The 18,893-nt window shown below is 55.1% G+C and overlaps 1 protein-coding gene across 6 annotated transcripts in view; it reads right to left on the reverse strand.

The window, feature by feature from the left end:
• Positions 1-18,893, reverse strand: part of CADM1 (cell adhesion molecule 1) — a 151,338-nt gene that overhangs the window by 73,524 nt on the left and 58,921 nt on the right. For 2 of the 6 annotated variants that reach the window (XM_054222992.1, XM_054222990.1), the window contains exon 1: positions 6,526-6,583. The exons of 2 other annotated variants lie outside the window; for them this stretch is intronic. In XM_054222992.1, the coding sequence (XP_054078967.1) occupies positions 6,526-6,568 (43 nt within the window). In that variant the 5' untranslated portion in view covers positions 6,569-6,583. Of the gene's footprint in view, positions 1-6,525; positions 6,655-18,893 lie in introns of those variants that run through there. 2 more of the 6 variants (XM_054222987.1, XM_054222988.1) reach the window with 2 other exon arrangements.

Raw genomic sequence — 18,893 nt, forward strand, 5'->3', positions numbered from 1 at the left:
TTAAAAGGCATTTAGTTTATGGGAACTCTTTGAATCAAATGACTTCGCTTTTTATCACCTCGAGTAAGGCTGAGTAGCAATAGAAAAATCTTTCAAATGCAGTAAAAAAAGAAAAAAGTTCAGAGCGAGATTCTGGATGACTTTTAGCGCTCCTCATTTGGGTCAGACGTTCCACCACCGGAGCTGGAACATCCTTAAAGTAATTGCGAGAGTTTTTCCTCCCTCTTTAAACAGAAGGTAGAAACGAGGCCGTGGGCCAACGAGCAGAGGACAATTTACTTCCTATATCTTTATAAAGACGATCAACAAGCGCTGTCTTTAACCTAACGGCACGCCGGGCCACGGCAGGGGATGAGCCCGGCCGACGGCACCGCCCTGGGCCTGGTTTCTCCGCTCCCTGCGGCCCGGAGCAGCCAGAGGCCACCGCCGAGGGGCGGCTGGCACCCCTCAAACTCCACGCCACCGCTCTAACGTACGTTTGTTCGTTACACGACGCCAGAAAGGCTTGACACCCAGCTGTACGGACAGACGGCACTTCCGAAAGGCGGGGAGTTCCCCATTTCCATCCGGAGGAGAGCTTCCAGACGTGCTTTTCCAGAACTAATCCGCGTGCCTGCAGCAGCCGGTGGATCTGGGACAACCCGGCATCAGGCTGCGCAGCCAGGCGCCGCCCAGCATTCTGGGGTAAGAAAGCAGGAAAAAGGGCATCCCCGGCGTGGGGGAACCAGCCGCCCCCCGGCTGGGAGCGTCCCCCCGCGCGGAGCGGCGCCGGGGAGGCTTCGGGAAGGACAGGGCGGATAACGGCCCCGCGTTCTGCGGGAGCCCCACCGAGGCGACGGGGCGCGCAAATGGCCCCGTGGGAATAACGAACAGCTCTGCGCTGCGGGACGCGCACAACGCGTTCGTTCCCCATCCAAGCCGCCCGTTTAAGGGAGGAAGAAAGGATCCTCGCCCGCCCGGAGATAAACTTAAGTAAATAATGTTTGCCATCAACTCCAAATGAAGAATGACAGTTAAATTTTATAATCATCTTCACAGCTCCAGGACTTACTTTATATTTTCTCAGGCTCATGACCCAGGGGTTGCCATAGCAACGAGGAAATCCTACCTTATCGGCCTCTTACATTTACATTCCTTACGGCTGCTTCCCTTTATGAATTAAATCCATCACGGCCTTCTATTCTCCAAATAAGAAGTTCTTAGGATTATCTCGCAGAAACAAGGATCAAATGCTTTGATTGAAACACTATGCAAAAGCTAATTCACTGCTGGTTTTCTTTAAGGGAAGACTGACTGCGCTACAAATAAATGGCTCCCATCCAAGTCTGCGGTTGGCAGCCTCTCGCAAAAAAAAAGTTGGGAGAGCAAACACGGATTTCGCGGGATGCTCCCCTCGGTCGAAAACATTTCTACACCTGGACGGCGAGAGCAGCATCTGCCCGGCCGCGGGGGCGGCGGAGAAAGAGCTTCCAGGGCACGGAGAGGGTGACTGTAAGCACGCGTCACGTGCAATTAGCACGGCATTATCGTCACCCGTAGCGCCATCAGCCCTGTGCAAATCCTCCCTGCCGCGGTCAGGGCCGCGGTCAGCGTCGCCGGGAGCAGGAGGACCGGGCCCGGGGGCTGTGACGCGGTGCGAGGGGGCGCATCCTGCCCTCTCGTACACAAAACCCCCGCCGCACGGGTACCGAGGCAAAGCATCGCATTCGGTTCGTTATCTCCCGCACCTTGACCGGCTTATGTGGGGTTGTTTGGTTGGTTTTTTTTAAGACGTTTAAGAGTTATCCAGCTGTTTTCTGAAGCGTGAAGAAAACAAAAGCCTAAAACCCAGGTAGCTGCCCAGCTCCGGGGCTCGGCATCCCATCGGCCAGGGAAACAGAGGCATCCCCGGCCCCTGCTCCCAGAGCGCATCCCGGCTCCCGGCCCGCTCCAGCAAGCCACCAAACTTAATATTTAACATACAGAAAGTAACGCAAATTCAGCCCTCCAGCGAAAGAAATCTAAATAAACCGCCAAATAAATGTATGTCCGGCAAGCACGGGATGAACTCCGGACGTTTGCCAGAGCCCGTGCATTCAAGCAGGACTCACCGAGGAATACAAACGTCGCCGCATGCGTATGGTGGCTTAGAGACGCGGGGACAACCAGCCTGGGTATCGGCTGAGTCGCGCTACAGACACAACTAAGTGCAGCAAAAAACGTCATCGGGGAACAGGGGAGGGGACCGAGAGCATTCAGTTGTTTAAATTCAGTTGCTCCCCATTCGATGGCCCCAGCGTCAGAGCACAGCTGAGTATTCAGACAGAACAGCAACGACGCTCGTCTCTGTTCTAAACAGTAGAGCGTGAAAACAAACTTTAAATCCCAGAATGTTTTCCGCAGGAGTCTTTTGATTAACGGAACTCTTATAAACTGTAATGAATTTCATAACGGCAGCTCTACAGTTACAGACCTACAGGCATCAAGAGTTTAATTTAGTTAATGCACTTTTTATTCATTATTGGTCCTCCACAAGAAGCTGATCACCAACTTGTAGAGTGCATTGCTTAATTATCCGTGCTGCACTTCTTCAAATGAGCACTATCGAAGCTGTCTGTCAATACGGCGGGCAGGGCAGCGCGGGGACCGATCGATGAGCCGTGCAGCCGGAATGCCAACGACCGCCAGCAGCACCGCACTGGTGCACCGTGGAGCATGCAGAAAGCAAAACAATCAGAACCTCGTCTCAAAGACCTCGAATCCCTGCTGTTTCCAGCGATACCGTCTTCTGCATTTGCAGATGGTGAGCAGACTCCAGAACTCCTCTTGCATGCACGGTGCATCTTAGTTTCAGTGCAAACAGCTCCCGAACATCTCATCTGGGCAGCTTTAAGCCAGAAATACGTACGGTTTTTCGCTTTATCTCTTTCTTCCATATTGCTATAGGGAGGACAATGGAACTGTGCATTCCAGTCATCTGCCGGCTCCCTCAGGGCCGCAGGAAAGGCGTGCTGAAATCAGAACTGGTCCCTCAAGAGCGCCGTTTACCTACACGTACCTAATGAAGCTGAGATTTAGAATAGCACACGCTTGCACCGGGATCACCTCAAAGTCAGCAACTCAATAAGCAGAAATTACGGTCCCTCCAACATAAGCGAACGCAGATAAAAGCTGCATTTACAAGGCGAAAAAGCCCTGGGAAGCTCTAGGAGTGACCTAGGACGGTGTTCTGTGGAGATCTCTCCCCCTCCGCACTGCGACCCTGTCACGGACATCTCCCTCAGCTGCCGGGTCTGACCCTCTTATCTTGCCCTTCTCGGTGACAAAGTGACGCTGTGCTTCAGGGAGAGCTATCACAGCCTGACGGGCGGCTGAGGATCTGCTGTGCCTGTGGAGCGCGTCTGCAGGGATGGTGCTCAACCACCTGCCTTCCGTCTGAGCCCCGGGCGCTCTGAGCCGTTGAGCGGGTCCAGAGAAGACCACAGAGATGCCGGGAGGGCTGGAGCCCCTCTGCTGTGGGACAGGCTGGGAGAGCTGGGGGTGTCCAGCCTGGAGGAGAGAAGGCTCCAGGGAGACCTTCCAGCCCCTTCCAGTCCCTCAAGGGGCTCCAGGAAAGCTGGGGAGGGACTCTGGAGCAGGGAGGGGAGCCATGGGGCGAGGGGGAAGGGTTTCACACTGACAGAGGGGAGACTGAGATGAGATCCGAGGCAGAAATTCTTGGCTGTGGGGGTGGTGAGCCCCTGGCCCAGGTTGCCCAGAGAAGCTGTGGCTGCCCCATCCCTGGAGGGGTTCAAGGCCAGGTTGGACGGGGCTTGGAGCAGCCTGGGCTGGTGGGAGGTGTCCCTGCCCAGGGCAGGGGCTGGAACAAGATGCCTTGAAGGTCCCTTCCAGCCCAACCCGTTCTGCGATTCCATGACTCTATGGACGGCGGGACCTGCCCAGACTCTGCACATCCGGCATCAGGGAGGACAAGGGCAGAGCAGGCGTGGGATTTGCCAGCGCCAGCCTTTGTCGGCGCGCCTTTGCTGAAATATTCACAATCAGCGGATCAATAATTCATTATATAATATGATAAAAGGTAATCCACTGTTTGAAGTCCAAGCTTAAACAAACTCCCCTTCAGCTACAGCACTGCGAGGCCTTACAACTTTCAAGATGCTCAGTGCGATGGTGGAAGGCAGAAAGACGCAGCTGGCAGAGACCAACACATCCCTGCTCCGACACGGCCCGATCCTTGTTGGAACGGAAACTATTTATGGCTACGACTTAAGCCAGAAGCCCTTTGCAAAGGGACACTAATTCAATATTAAGTAACATAAGTCAATATTCTTGTTTCCCCTTTCATCCTTTCAGCCAATATAAACTAATACAAATGATAATGACATGTCACCCCTGACCTCTTAAGTACGCTCCTTATGTTAGCAGTCTAATATTTATTCTCCCCTTCAAGCAGATGGCTCGAGTTGAGTGAAAATTTACTTTGGGCGAAGGAATACCTAAACCGCATTACTGCAATCCTCCGAACATGCCCAAAACAGCAGAAGCAGGTTTAACGCCCCATTTGAAGATGATATGCTGGGATTTTCAACACAAACCCAACGCTCTGCTTCAACAGCCCGGGCTGTAACTCCAGCATGCGGAGCAGGAACACGGAAAGCTGATTTCAAGGGGATCGGATCAGCTTTATTGCCATTTCTGGACCGCTTGCCAAAGGTGTGTCCGAGCTGGAAATACAAAGGGCACCGCAGCAACCAGGCACGGAATTTCCAGACTTGTAAGAGGCAACCGGCACTTCCTTGGACCCCTCATCTGCCTCGAGCCATTTAGGAGAGCTTAAAGAGATAACTATCTAAATAGAAAACCTATCTACATTCACAAATACCTCACTGGCACAATAAGCGCCAACTGTGAGATGCATATGAAAGGGAAAATCAAGTACCCGCCTTCCCCAACATCCACCCCGTATCAGGAATTCTTTCGCAAAGCCGGTAGCCACAATAGCGGCTTGTTCTTCGCACAAAAGGCCACAACGGCGCACAAGAAGCCCCGCTGATACTTAAAAGGCATGGATCCAAGGTCAGCCAGGCTCAGCGCCAAGGCTCCAGCAATAAACCATCAGATCTGTTCTGAAGTGGGGAAAGTAAAAGACCTTTTAATTGTAGAGCTACAGAAGTCTTTCATATTAATTTAACGTTCACCTTGAAACGCCAGCTTTCTTCAGACCCTCAGCCGAGCGCGGAGGTCGGGGGAGACCACCTTCAGAGAGGTGGCACGCTTTTTCCCAAGGCACAGCTGCACGGTAATCAAGATTATACCAGAAGGGCCCCAAAACTGACACCCCCGAAGCCGGCCACTGTCAAGGCAGCCCGCCCGAAGCTCCTACGAGCCCACCCGAGCCTTTAGACCCTGCCCCATCCCTTCCACGATGAGATCGACGCTGCACCTGAGGATCTACACGCACGTCAAAAATAGTTGCCGTGGGAGAGACTTTGTTCGTAAATTGAGTGAGAAAGTTCATTAAACGATAAAAATTCCAACCATGCTACCGGGATGTAAATTGCACTCAAACCCAGAGCTGACATCTTAAACAGTTTAATTTAGGTACAGCTCTTAGCAGCGCTGGGTGTCTGCAACAGAAACAGATGCCTTGAATCATTTCAAAGTGTGCTCCTGTCAGAAATGTCCTTTCTGACACCAAAATCAATTTCCTTCTCCTTTACTAACTACTTTTCCAAAAATAGAACGGGAAAAGTTGTCTCAATTGTATCTTTCGTAAGCGGTACAAAACGTGCTTTTCAGCTTTAAGGACGAAGACGGCAGCACGCAACACGTGCGACTGCGGTAATTAGTACTATTTTGATAGAGCAACTGGCAATGAGGATGAACCTGATCCATCTTCATTACGGAGATGTGCAAACCTTCCAGAAGCCTGGGATACAGGCAGACGGTGGCTTCCCTGCATTCGCAATGGGGTTCGGCACGAGGTGGTGGGACCTGGGGTGGCCCCGACGGTGGGGCAGGATGTCACCCTCCGAGCCCCATCTCCGGGCTCCGCGGGAGCAAACCCAACGCGCGGGGCCGGAATCATTCCACGCCAAACGAACACCTCGGCAGTTCCAAGCACCTCGCCATGCCCACGCAAGCAGGCCTTGTAAATCACGCCTTTCCGGCGTGTTTGCAAATCCAATTAAAACAAAAGGCACCGCTAAATAGCCGTGCGGCTGGTAGAAAAATTCCTCAGCGCCGCGCCATTTCCCCGACGTGCCGAAGGGCTGCTGGGGAGTGAGGGAACAGGGAAGGCGCTGCTTTTCCGCCTAGGCTGTAGTCAAATACCGAGCGGCACGCTGCGTGCCGTCCGGTTTGTCATCGGCACCCAGGAGCTCACCCACCGAGCCAAGCAGCCCCTTTCGGTTTTGCTCTTCAGTACAGCCCAAACCCATTCCCGTCTCCCCACAAGTTCCCCCACCTTTCCTCCCAGCGGGAAAAGGCAGCGATCCCACCTCCCGGGCAGAAGTACCGTAACACCTGTCCCTAAAGAAGGCTCACCTGGGAACTGGGCTTTCTTGGTGCCAGCCGGACACTGAAACATCAGGAGAGCGACCTGGTACGCAGAGTCCTCGGGAAAGCCAGCCCATCGCTGGGCACAATGAGACCCACCGACCCTTCTGTCATGCTGGAAAAGCTGCTCAGGAGCCCCACAAAGAGCAGAGAGCAATAAATACCAAGGCATTGGGTCACGGAGAGAGAACGTTGGAGTCTCCTGAAAGCGACTTGCCTAATAACGCCAGCGTCGGCATCGGGGCTCTATCCTGATCCCCAGCCCCCGGACAACCGTCCGTCGCCGGCTGCCTCCCACCAGTGCTCTGAAGTGCTCTGTTAGTTTAGCCCTTGCCCCGGAACACACAGAAATATCTTCCAAACTGCTTAGCACAAGCATATCACGCCGGGCTTCGCAGCCAGCAGCTACGCGTGCACCGAGACACGCAGACACGGCAGTGTTTTCTCGTTTCGTTTTCAGCCCGTGCGAAGGAAAAACCTGCAACGGTTTGCGCTCTAAAAGGAAAACACGATGCAGAAAAGCAAGCTTAGAACAAGGAAAGCAATGCAAAAATAAAGCTGGAATAAGCCCGTTTTCCTGAGAAACGGGTTTGGAGGCTCGCAGCTGAGCAATGAATCAGCGGGGAAAGGGCATCTGCGTATCACATTCCCGGGGCTGGGAGAGAGGGGCCCTCAGCAGCCGTAAGCAACAGCGCTCCCCGTCATATTTTAAGTTTATTTTTCCTTGTCTGACCCATTCCCACCGGGCAGAAGGCTAATGATGGCACTTCATCACAGGCGGCAGCGGGTATTTGCATCCATCCTGCGAGCGTGACAGCTGTGTCACCGCGTCCCCGGCCACCGCCACCACCCGCCCCCATCGTCTGGTGCGAGGCCGCAGGACGGAGCGCCCCGCAGCCATTATTCACCAGGCACTTTCATTAACAAACTGCCCTTAATTACAGCGGTAATTGCAAAATTATTTCATAGCGGCAATTATTCTTTGCAGCCCAATCCAGGCTATTTAAGCAGGACATTGTCCCCGGAAATGGCATAAAGCCAACCCATCGACAACCAAGAATTTGCTTTAATTGCGTTGCACAGCTCCAAAATGGGGACCCAAAATGGCAGCTCGGGGCGGGGGGAGCGCTCCCCCTCTGTGCCGGGGGACAGAGCCCACCGTGGGACACCGTCGCGCAAGGGCTGACGAGGAAACAGCTCATTAAACCAGCGGAAAGGTCAAGAAGGGACAAAGGCCCTTCGAACCCCGAAGTGAAAGCTTTCTGGCGTAACCGTTGATTTTCACGATTTGAAGTAGATGCCGGATCTCCTCGCACCAGGAGGAGATTGAGACAAACGGGTGATTCTCCCCGACAAGACACAGCCATCTTAAAAACTCCTCATACATCATCCTTACAACAACTCTACGGCCAGCAAGTGAATCTATTTCATTTTGATCATTTCAAATACCCCATTAATGAGAAAAATTGAGGCATATTAGTCAGTGATCTAAAATACGGGCAAGCGCGAGTTCAGTGCCAGGTTGCCAGCAATTCCCGTCCCCGGTGGCGCTGGGGACAAGAAAAGGGGCCGGTTCCAACACGCCAACGGGAGAAAGCCCAACTGGAGGTCACCACCTGGCACCCTGCCCCAAGAGCCGTGGGACAGCCAGGTTTCCTCCATCAGTCCCATGCTCTTCCTCACTTCTGCTGCTTTTCACCATCCTCTGGAGTAACTATGGCACCTGCGAGTGTGCGCAGAAACACCTACAACGGAACCTTCCATGCCAAGGGCTCAGGTTAGTGGCCAGCCCAGCCCAAACCATGACACGCAGTCAGAGAAAAACCAAACGGCGAATCAGCCTGCCAGGAATTCGGCTCTTCTTGGTTTCCTGAGTCCGAGTGCCACCGTATGACAAAGCATCTTTTGTGTCTGACCCCGATTACGTATGCAAATATTGGAATAACACAACCCGTGACACTCCGGGTGTACCCGATCCACAAAGCCTGCCCAAATTCCGAGTTACCTGTTTGGCTTTCCCAGCGTGTCCTCGCTGGGTTGGTAACGACGCCCAGGCTGGGAATCCCAAGGGGATCCTGGACATCGTCAGGCTGGGAATTCCTACAGCAAGATACTTCTAAATACTGAGAGCTGGGTTGGGTTGGTTTTTTTGGATCTGTACAATGTTGGAAATCCTAGGGTAATTTATTTGTCAATTTTATGAGAAGGTGGCATCAAAGACTCGCCTCCGCTCAGGGCAGTTACTCAAACAAGAGTATTTCCCCGCAGAATTTCACCCTCGAGCGTCGGGGGTGAAGGGGAAGGTGAAGCAGACGACTCCGCTCGTCCCGAGGGGCAGCTGAGCCGTACGAGGCGGCGGTTTGTCCAGCGTCACCCCGACACAGTGGCCAAACAGGACTGAAACCGTCGGCACCCGCTCCGGGAAACGCCGCGGGAAGCGGGGAGGTGCAGCCGGCCGGCTGGCGGCGCGACTGACACCCGGTATCTAGCTACAGACACGTGTTCTCCACAATCCCAAATATCTCAAATGACAATACGCTCACGACCGCCGTGTTGCTGCACTTCTCAGTCAAACCAGAGACATTCAATAATCACCCAGAAAAGCACCATCTGTTACGCCTTATTGCTTAATTAAACTAAAATACAGAACTCTTTAATTCTCACAGCTCATAAAGATAAAGGTCAGCACGCAGCTCTACTCCCAGGTACCCTGTATATAAAATCGGGAGGTTGGAGTTCCTTTCGCCCGGACATCACTCAAACGCTGCGCCACCCGCCCGAGACACAAAAGCATCATTCCAGCAGCGTGACACCAGTGACACCGGATCGACGGCGTGACTTTCGGGCCGACAGCCGGAGCGGATGGATGGCCCTGCCCGAGATGTCGCTCACTCCTTCGTCAGAAGCGTGCTGGGGCTATGGTGGGCTCCCCCCTCCCTGCCGTCCCCATCCCGCCTTGCTCGGGCTCCCAGCAGCTGGAGATCACTGGCCCAAAGACCTGGAACACCAGGACCGAAGACTGTGCCTATCCACGGCACCCTACCGGAAAGCTTTTGCCCAGGATGTCCCGCTGGTGGCCGTCCCACCAAGATTTGCAAGTTCCCAAGCACTTCAGCGTGCTACGTCCTACCAGTCCTCCCCACAGGGACATCCCAAAGGGAAATGTGCGATACTGAAAAACCGTCCCGACATTCCCACTGCGTGTGCCCGCACGGCCGGTGGCGGGGTGGGGGCGAGCCGAGCGCTCACCCCTTCGGGAAGGGGAGGGAACCGAGCGGTTCCCTGCAGACGCCACGGAGGCGGCGGCTGCGCTTCCTTCCTTGTTCTTCTGCTTTCGCGTACAGAGAAAAGGGAAACAGAACCCTGCAAACACGAAACGCAACTGAAATAGCACGAGACAGCACTGGCGGGCACCATCGCGTCCCCGGCTCTGGCGTCCGGCTCCGCGCCGTCAGCGCTGCCCCCCGGACAGACGGGAGAGGGCCCCTCTTCCCCTTCTGTCACCGTGTCTACGTGCAAAGGGGTTTCCAGCACATGGGCTGCTCTGATGGCCCTGCCCGGGCTGACAGACGTGATAAGCGACCCCAGCCCCCCTTTCCCTGCACGGACCGAGCCAGCTCCCGCAAGGCGCCGCTCGCCCCAGAGCTGCTGCTTCCCAAAACCTTCCAGCACCATCGCTGCTCTCCTCGGAAATACCTGCTTTGTCTTCCAACCGTGAACCCCAGCGGAGGCCTCGCTAATGCCAACTGAAATCCAATTACTAGCTTGTCAGCCTCTGCGCGTTCCCTTCCGGGGGCCTGGGTTACCAGAAAAGGTGAATTAAAACCTGTCTGATGGGTAAGAAGTCTTGGGGCTGCCATGGCACCTTGCAGGAGCGCGTCTGCGCGCTTCACGCAGCGGCGGAGAGTGATGAGCTGCTTTACGGAGCTTCTCTGAAAGATGAGGCCTAACAGACAGTATTGCGTGATTATGGGGGGGGTTTTCTTGCTTTCGGCCTCCTGTAGGTGGAGGCAAACTCCTTGCTGAAGAGAGGAGGACGTGCAGAGCTGAGAGGCACCTGCGGCTGCGGGAGAAGTGCCGGCGCATCCCTCCTGCCCCAGTGGCGCCCAAGAGCATCCTCCCCGGAGCCCCCCTGCACCGGGACAATTCCCGCAGCATGGTCCCAGCGTGGGAACCCCTGCACGACGGTTCCCAGGCCCCAGCCGGGCACCTCCCCAGAGCACTCCGTGCAGGATACCTTAAATGCTGGTTTTGCCTCACAAGCCCATGGACCGTCCCACCATCCGGGCAGATGCCGTTTACCCGCTCACCCCACCGCCAATAACGTATCCCGCCTCCCCGAGGAGTTCTCCTCAGGGACATCCCTGGCATGGACGGGATTGCGGCAGCAGAGATGTCCCCACCTCCAGCCCCATCCTCTGCCCGCTCAGAGCCGCGGCACTCGGGGACAAGGGAGGGATGCTCCACCGTCAAGGCTGGGACAGACGGGCATTGCCAAATCCCGGGTGCCGAGGGCTTCTTCCCCTTGGAGCGACTGAGCTGGCTGCGAACGCAACTACGGCGCTCTAATGAGCCGCCTAACCTTGCCCCTCTTCTCCACCCAGGCTTTAAAATTTAAAGCTCCAGCCAGCTCAACATGAATAGATTAGCGAGAACATCAGACTGCTCTCGGTGTAGGTGCAGTGCTTTATATCTTCATTAATATTGCAGTTTCTCCCGTCTCCTCCTCCTCCTCCTGCAACTGTCCTCGTTTTATTTATATCCGCAGGATACCGCTCTGACTTCTGCGCGTTCTGCTTTGCTTGGAGGAACGCTCCTCGCCCCGGGACTGCCCGCTCTGGCGGAAGCCGGCCCCCCATTTATCTGGGTGAGCTGCGCTAATTGCCGCTCGCCCCATGAAGAGGGTACCACGGAGCCACTCGTTCAGCCCCGGTGGGTGCGCGGCTCCCAACGCCAGGGAGGGATCGCGTCCCGCCCGGCACCGCCTGGCTTTGCCGGCCCCAAAACCAGCGGGGTCGATGCCTGCGCCTCCGTAGGTCATGCAATACACCGACAACTCGGCGACGTGCAAGGTGCGAGAATGCGGGTACCGAGCGCAGGCCAGCCTCCAAACACCGCGGGAGGACTCCTCCGCGCCAACGGTCAGCACGTGAAGGCGACCGGACAGACGGCACATCGGGGTTTCCAAACCCCCTGGTCAGCCGGAACTTTTCGGACCCGATTATGAAGAAAATTAAATTATACAAATATTTCACTAAATATCTTTTTAAGCCTATTAATATCAATTCTGCCTCTTATGTGCCGGGCGTTCAAAAATCCATTTTAAAATCTCAAACTAATTTAAGATTTACATCTAGAATACCAATTAGCAAGCGAGACTGCCCGCTCTCTGTTTTGCCTGGCACCCATCTCTGCCCAGTTAGTCTTAGATGTCACTCGGTGACACTTAAAAGAAGACGAATATTAAAAGCATGCTCTTGCCTGCAAATGTTTTACAGCTTTCTGGCCACCGAATTTGTTTAAAGCTGCAATTATACTGAACAAACAGTCCCGAGAAGACCGAAGTAGTCTATTCCTTTGCACGTCACCACGTAAGTAGCACACTGATAGCGCTCCAAATTAACATTCGCAGCTCTGCACCGGAGAAAGCAAACGGCGTTAGGGGCGTGGGTGCTGTTCCGTGTATCAGGTACGAGCTTACGGGGACTCACTGGGCGATGCGCGTTACCTGGCTCGCGACGGCCCTTCCTTCCTTTCCTCCCCTCCTGACCCCCCTCAGAGCTACAGGCAGCTATTGCGTTTCTTCTAAGAGCCGCCTCTCCTGCAACCCTCTCACAAGACACGCAGCTTATTTTTGTGATGCTGACAACCCAGAAGCACAGGAAAAAGGAAAAAAATACCTTTTCTGAACCAGCTATCCAACAAGTGAAAGACGAACCGCAGCTTAGTATAGTTTAAAAACTATCACACCCCGAACCAGAACTGGAAGAGAGCTCTCGCGCCAGCCAGCCTCTCTGTTTGCCTGCCCAGCACCTTTCCCACTTCTTGGAAGAGCGTCAGTCAATATTCCCGAGCTGGAGTCACTAAAGTATTGCCAGGTCATCTCATTTCCCTTCTCGATTTTAAGCGGCCCCCGAACGCCATGTCGCTGCCGCCCTCCCGCACCCCCCCCGCCTGCTGCCTTCTCTTTCCAGAGCCTTTATTAACAACCCGCTTTGACAACAACCCCCGCAGCACCTCCTCCCTCCAGGTATCGTAAATTCCGATTTAATACTGTGCCAATCTGTTTTCCAGCCTGTGTAATAAGCTCCAGTCTCCGGCCGATTTGGAGCATGACGGGATAAAAACACCCAAGTTTGACTGGAGTTTAGGCTCGCGGTCACTGAGGGAGCGCTGCAAAACACGCAAACTTCAACACTTTCCTGCGAGCACAGAGACTGCTGAGCCTCTTGGGGTCCAAAGAAACCCAGCTCCTGGGGGAAAGAAATAAAATGAAGTTTAAAAATCTCTCCTCCGCGCGGGCGGTGTGAGCCCGCAGCCCTGCCCACGGCGCCAGGGCGGGCACACGCCGCAACCTGGGGAACGGGCTCTGGAAAGGAAGCGACCCACCTTCCAAAGAGGGAAATAAAGGCAGCTCACTGCCATTATTTACGTTATTCTATTCTTTCTGCTCTTTCAAAATAAAACAGCGGCACACAAGCGCTATGGTCGGCCGAGCCCCTTCCCCTGACACTCCTCCACCTTGAAGCCCATGGCGGAGGTGCATCCCCCAGGACCCCGTCACTCGCAGGGCAGCCTCCACAGGACCCCGTCCCCTCGGAGGTGCATCCCCCAGGACCCCGTCACTCGAAGGGCAGCCCCCCCAGGACCCCGTCCCCTCTGAGGTGCATCCCCCAGGACCCCGTCCCCTCGGCGGTGCAGCCCCACAGCAGCGCCGCAAGGTGAGCAATCCCCGCGGTGTGACTCCAGTGGGTGCCCTTTGCTGGTCGGCCCGTCCCACCGCGATTCCCCTTCGGTTCACCCGGTGACGTATTATGACAGAAGAACTTATGGGCTGTGTTTTCTGAAGGCAAGCCCTGAGCAAACAACAGAGGGGATCACAGGGGGTCACCCATCCCCTCGAGAGATGGCATTTGTCTTGTGTCTTTGCCCAGGAAAGGAGCTGGCACCGGGTCAGGACTGAGAGATGCTGGGGATCGACCCAGACAGCGCGGCGGCATCCACGGCAGACGCTCGTTGGGAAGAGGAAGGGGAACCCTGCGGGGGGCTCCGCCACCCCCCAGCCCACCCGGCTGCTCCTCGCCCATCGCGCCCCGTTTCAGACGCAGCCTCCTGCTCTGCTGCTGGGGAAACCACTCGCAGCTCCAGCGCTCAGCCTTCCTCCCTTTTATCTCCCATGACTCATGAGCTCATATCAAAATATTTTCCCTAGAGTTGGCAAAATCTGAAGCCAAATTTCCCTTCCCTCTTACAAATGCAAGTGTATAAGCACTGTAGATGCAGCCAGGCAGCCACCAGCGTCACTTCTGCATTTCAACCGAGTCACTCCTTCCTCATCCATCTCGTGAACCGAACGGACCACGCAATGGATTTTGAAGGGCAACACCCAATTAACATCATGCTAAATAAAACTTCATTTCATGCAGAAAAAAAGTGCACATCAGCAAACCTCACGGACCTCGCACCGATATTGCCTGGCTCAGGATCAAGCCAGAAGAATCCAAACAGTAATGAAGGCCGCGGGAGAGGCGGGATCCGCGCCGCGGCTCTGTGCTGGGCACATCCCCCAGTGCCTTGCGAAGGAGAGGAGCCGGGCCGGGACTCGGGGAAGGGGTCTGGCCCCGTCACCGCCGCTGGCATCGCTCAAGAGGCTGCTCTCAGCTCCACGCCACGTCCCTTCGGTTCCTGGGCATCCGTTCTGCTGCTCCCGTCTGCATCAGTCGGCCAACAGACAGGCTCACCTCTTTGTGGGACTCGGGCTTGAAACCAAACGTCCTTATCATTTTCAACTAGCAGACACGTAGCTAAAAAATACGTTGCTTGAAAAGATACTCAAATAACATTTTGCCATTTGCTTTCCGCAACGAGCCATCCCGAGGGCCCGAGTGCCCGGCGGTGCCCGCCCCAGCCAGAGGGACCATCCCTGCAGGGGCACGAGGGGCTCAACCCCTCCGCTCCCCCCAGCTTAATCCACGGCCCACTCGCCCAGCAGGAACGGCAAACCCACAATCTTTGTCTCTCGGGATGATTCGTTCCTCCTCCTATCGGAACCCCACAGCAACAAACAGCCGCCGACATAAAGTTTGTCAACCGAGCTTCACGTCATGGCACCAACAAGAGCAGATTCAACAATTCTCTATCTTCTTGTCAAGTGAAACGTTTCAATATCTAACTCAATGTTCCCGATCGAAAAATTTATGAATTCAGTGAGAAGCCCATGTAATATCTTCACTTTATACCCACCTACTAGGGAAAGAAATTACGCCAGCCATTTGTCACGGCCGTCATTCCAAAGATAAGTAACAAATGAAATAACTTTAACTTACCTTAAGAACTACGGCTACCATAAAAAAGAGCTGCACGTGCAGGTTCTACCATGCTATAACAGAAGATTACTTTAATTTGATTACTCGGGAACAAAGTTAGGAGAGGACCTAAAAACCAGTGCCGATTTGTCATACTGGAGAGCCGCTGCTGCGTTTTGCTCAAGAATATTATCAGCGTAGTTGCTAAAAACCACATCCACTGTGTAAGAGAATTCACAGCAGTCATAGTTTTCTCCTAAACGGTAATAAAGAAATGAGATCTGGGCTGGGGAAATTGGAGTTTCAATCCTAATGTGAAATACGGCATGCACCCCTTTTGTTTCAAAAGCGAAGAGCACAGGTAGATTTTTATTTCTAAAAAGCAAAAAGCTTAACGGCACATGCAAAGCGCCGTTGTTTAACGAGAAGACTCCCAGTGTGTCCTTCAGCCAGGGCACCTTTTAGCCAGGCATTCAGTCGCCGAGGACATTTGCCCCAGGGACGTTTCTCGCTGGCCGAGGAGGCGCTGGCACCCCGGGCCGGGCGCAGGGCAGGGTGGCTTCGTGCCCGCCGTGACGGCAGCTCGCCGTGGCTGCGATTTGCGCCGTAGGAGGGCGACGGCATTCACACAGGTGCGTTTCATCGCCGGGCAGAGGCGAGGAAGTTCAAGTGCCAGGGGAGCAGGTAACGGGAGGGCAAACCTCATTCTCCAGCCGCTGCCTGAGCCTAAGAATAGAAACAGGCGCCCGCCATCTCCGCAGCGTTGCAACACTCAAGAGGGCTCAATTTCACAAGCGATGGGGGCTGTTTAATCCTGAGGTGTCACCGATTTCTCCTTATGAGAAATGCAAACCAGCTGGTGCCGGAGGAAGGGCGGGAGAACCATGAACAATCAAGTGGTCCCACCCGGCTCGGCACCGGCCGGACCGCGGTGGCCGGCGTGGGGAGCGACGCAGCAGGGGCTCTTCGGAGAGGACCAGCCAGCCGCCAACGCCACCTCTGGGACAGAACGAGACACCAAACCCACCTCAGGACACCGCAGTGGCCCTTTGCAGTGGCGCGAGCCGGGCACCCCCCCTCGGCGCATCCCCCCTGCTCCCCTGCCCGCGTCCGGGGGCGGTTCAAGCAGCCGCCATCTCGTTCCTTGGAGCAGAGCCCGCAACTAGCAAGGGTCAACTAATTTGCTCGTCCAAATGGAAAGGCGAGAGTTCAAATTAAATCTTGAGGCTCAACTGCCTTAAAAAAATTCCTTCCCCGGAGGGCTCGGGTTTGAATAGCCACCGCAGCGCAGCAAAACAATTAATCTCTGCTCCGAGGACCGTCGTGGGCCTCGCTTAGCTGGGGAAGAGCTGGGGGGGTTCTCAGGGGAGCAGCGGGACCAGCACGCCCACAGCCTGCCACCACTGCCGCGAAGCGCCTGATGCTCGCGGCTGCCAGCTGCCGACGTTCCCGAGGTGGGCGGCTCCGTCCCGTCCCGCGCTGTACAGAAAACCCACCTCCCCAGGCGGAAGCCCCCCCAGATGACCGAGAAGCAGAGCGGGGGACACAGCCCGCGGCGGGGGAGCGGCCTGTCCCCGCATTCACGCCCGGAGAGGACCCAGGATGACCTTGAGAGTCCCGTCTCCATCGGGCACGCTCCCCGAACACCCCGCTAACGAGCACAGAGAGACGGCTTGCTCAGAGGGATGAAGACGCGGAGCAGAAGGCGACCTCTCCGCCGGGCACGCTGCGGTCCCACCGCGCGGGAGCCACGAGCACGGTGGCTTCCCGAGCCACGGGGCAACCCCGCTGGTGCTGCCAAGGGCTCGCCGCACCCAAAAATTAGGCTTCTTGTCAGCATCGCTTTGCAAAACTTCACATCTGAAGCAGAAACCAAGGGCAAAACTAATCAAAAGGATACAGACGCTACGCCTGGAACGGGCGGCGAGGGGGGGGACAGGGGCTTCGCTCACTGCTAAATTTAGTCCGATTTTCATCTGCCTTGAAAGTGTCAGCACTCAGCAAGGAATAAAACAAGGTTAAAGAATGTGAAGTTGAAAGCGGATGTCTTCGTGTTTATCTACAAAAGCAGCACAACTTTTCACAGCATCATCCCAAGCGAGCGCGATGCAACTCGGAACGGCGGATTTGCATAATAAATCTCCGCGTTCTCCGCGCCAGCCCCTGGCAGGGCGGCAGCATCCCACAGCCTCCCTGCCCTGCCAAGCGTGCCCAGCGCGGCTTTTCCTCGCGGGAATCCTCCCGGCACCCGGGATGCCTCCCTGCCCGACCCAGCCACTTCGCCGGCCGAGGAGGGGTCGTTTTGTCACCTCCCAGGACGGTCCAAAGGCCCGTCGGGGATAAAACACACCGCTCCTGAAGCCGCGCAGCTCCAGGAAAAGCTCCTCGGGCCCAAGTAAACTTGAACTTCCCAAGTAAACTTTGGTCCGCAGCTTCTCCCAGTTTCTGACAGGCATCTACTACACACGGCTACTATTTTCTCCGCAGCATGTCTCATACCGCCGCCTGACAGAAACCCCAAAATCCCACATAAAATCTGTGGACAGGCTTGAAGTCGTGGTTAACCACCGAGTATCATCTCAAGAAGAAACGTCGGGGGACTCGGCAAAGCACGCAGAGAGCTACCGGGAATCAGAACAGGCTCCTGACTCATCTGCGGCATTTAACTAGAGAAAGGCGCCGTGTAAAAGTGAAAGGGATCCTAGAGCCTTAATGAGCTTCACTCAAGATAAGAATACCAGCACTTCTTTTCCTGGAAAAACGATACCAGCTGCAATGAAGTCACCCAAATAAAGAGGGTTCTAGTGTTATTGATAAGTTTTACAAGTTTGTTAATAAAGACTGCGAATTACCGGGCTGAAACCTGTCATTTACTAATCGAATTTAAAACTCATTTTCCTCCTGCAGATGCGAGATAGATCATCAATTCCTGTATATCACAATTAGTTCAGAAGCGGTCTCCAACGCCGCGGAAGATCGGATCCCCGGAGCTTCGCGCCAGCAGCTCTCGCAGGGGCAGGCACGGGGGCCGCCCCTTTGGGCGAGTCCAGCTCTCAAATCACGGGCCACGGCACCGAGGAGCCACGACGCTGATTGTGTTTGTACGGTTTGACGCACAGCAAAAAGCCGGCACAAATGCCAAGCGCCGAGAAGAAACGGCTCCGCCCGTGCGTGGACAGGTCCGGAGTCCCCGGCTGCGGAGCGTGCTGGGCGTTCTCCCGCTCCGAGCATCCCACGGTGGGGACGCCGGCGCTGACCTCCGCAGGAGGGTCTCCCCGAGGGGCTGAGGAGCAGCCGGCTCCCACCGGCACTTCGGGGCTGGGGGGGGGAAACGGGGGAAAGCACGACCAAAGGAGTCTTTCAAAACCGTACAAAGAAAGACCGCTTTACCCAGGCTATGCCCTAAGAAATTCGGCAGGTGACGAAGTTCAGGAAAGCCCGACCCCGTGTCCCAGCACCGGTGTTTGTTTCCAGCCTACTGGACGGAAAGGGCCACGCTAATGTGACATTCTACCATGGCGAAGAGAACCCCATCCTAAAATTAGAACATAAATCAGGCACAAATATTCTTGCAGACACGCAATCAACGCTGCTTTCCGCTTGTCCTCCTCTATGCGCCAAGGGGTGATGTTAAATTCTATTACGTATTTGCTAACTGCAAGCGTCGCTCCTTTATAACTTCAGCAGAGGTGCCGAAGCGGTTGCGGCACTGCAAAACACATCAGGCTGGCTGCAGATACAGCAAGGCGATTAGAGCGCTCGGAAATATTCGTTTAAAATCAAGATTGAAAGATAAATCCTTTAGAGCCTGGGATATTTATCTCGACGCGT

The sequence above is a fragment of the Rissa tridactyla genome, chromosome 17 (genome assembly GCF_028500815.1).
Source record: "Rissa tridactyla isolate bRisTri1 chromosome 17, bRisTri1.patW.cur.20221130, whole genome shotgun sequence".
Taxonomy (NCBI): domain Eukaryota; kingdom Metazoa; phylum Chordata; class Aves; order Charadriiformes; family Laridae; genus Rissa; species Rissa tridactyla.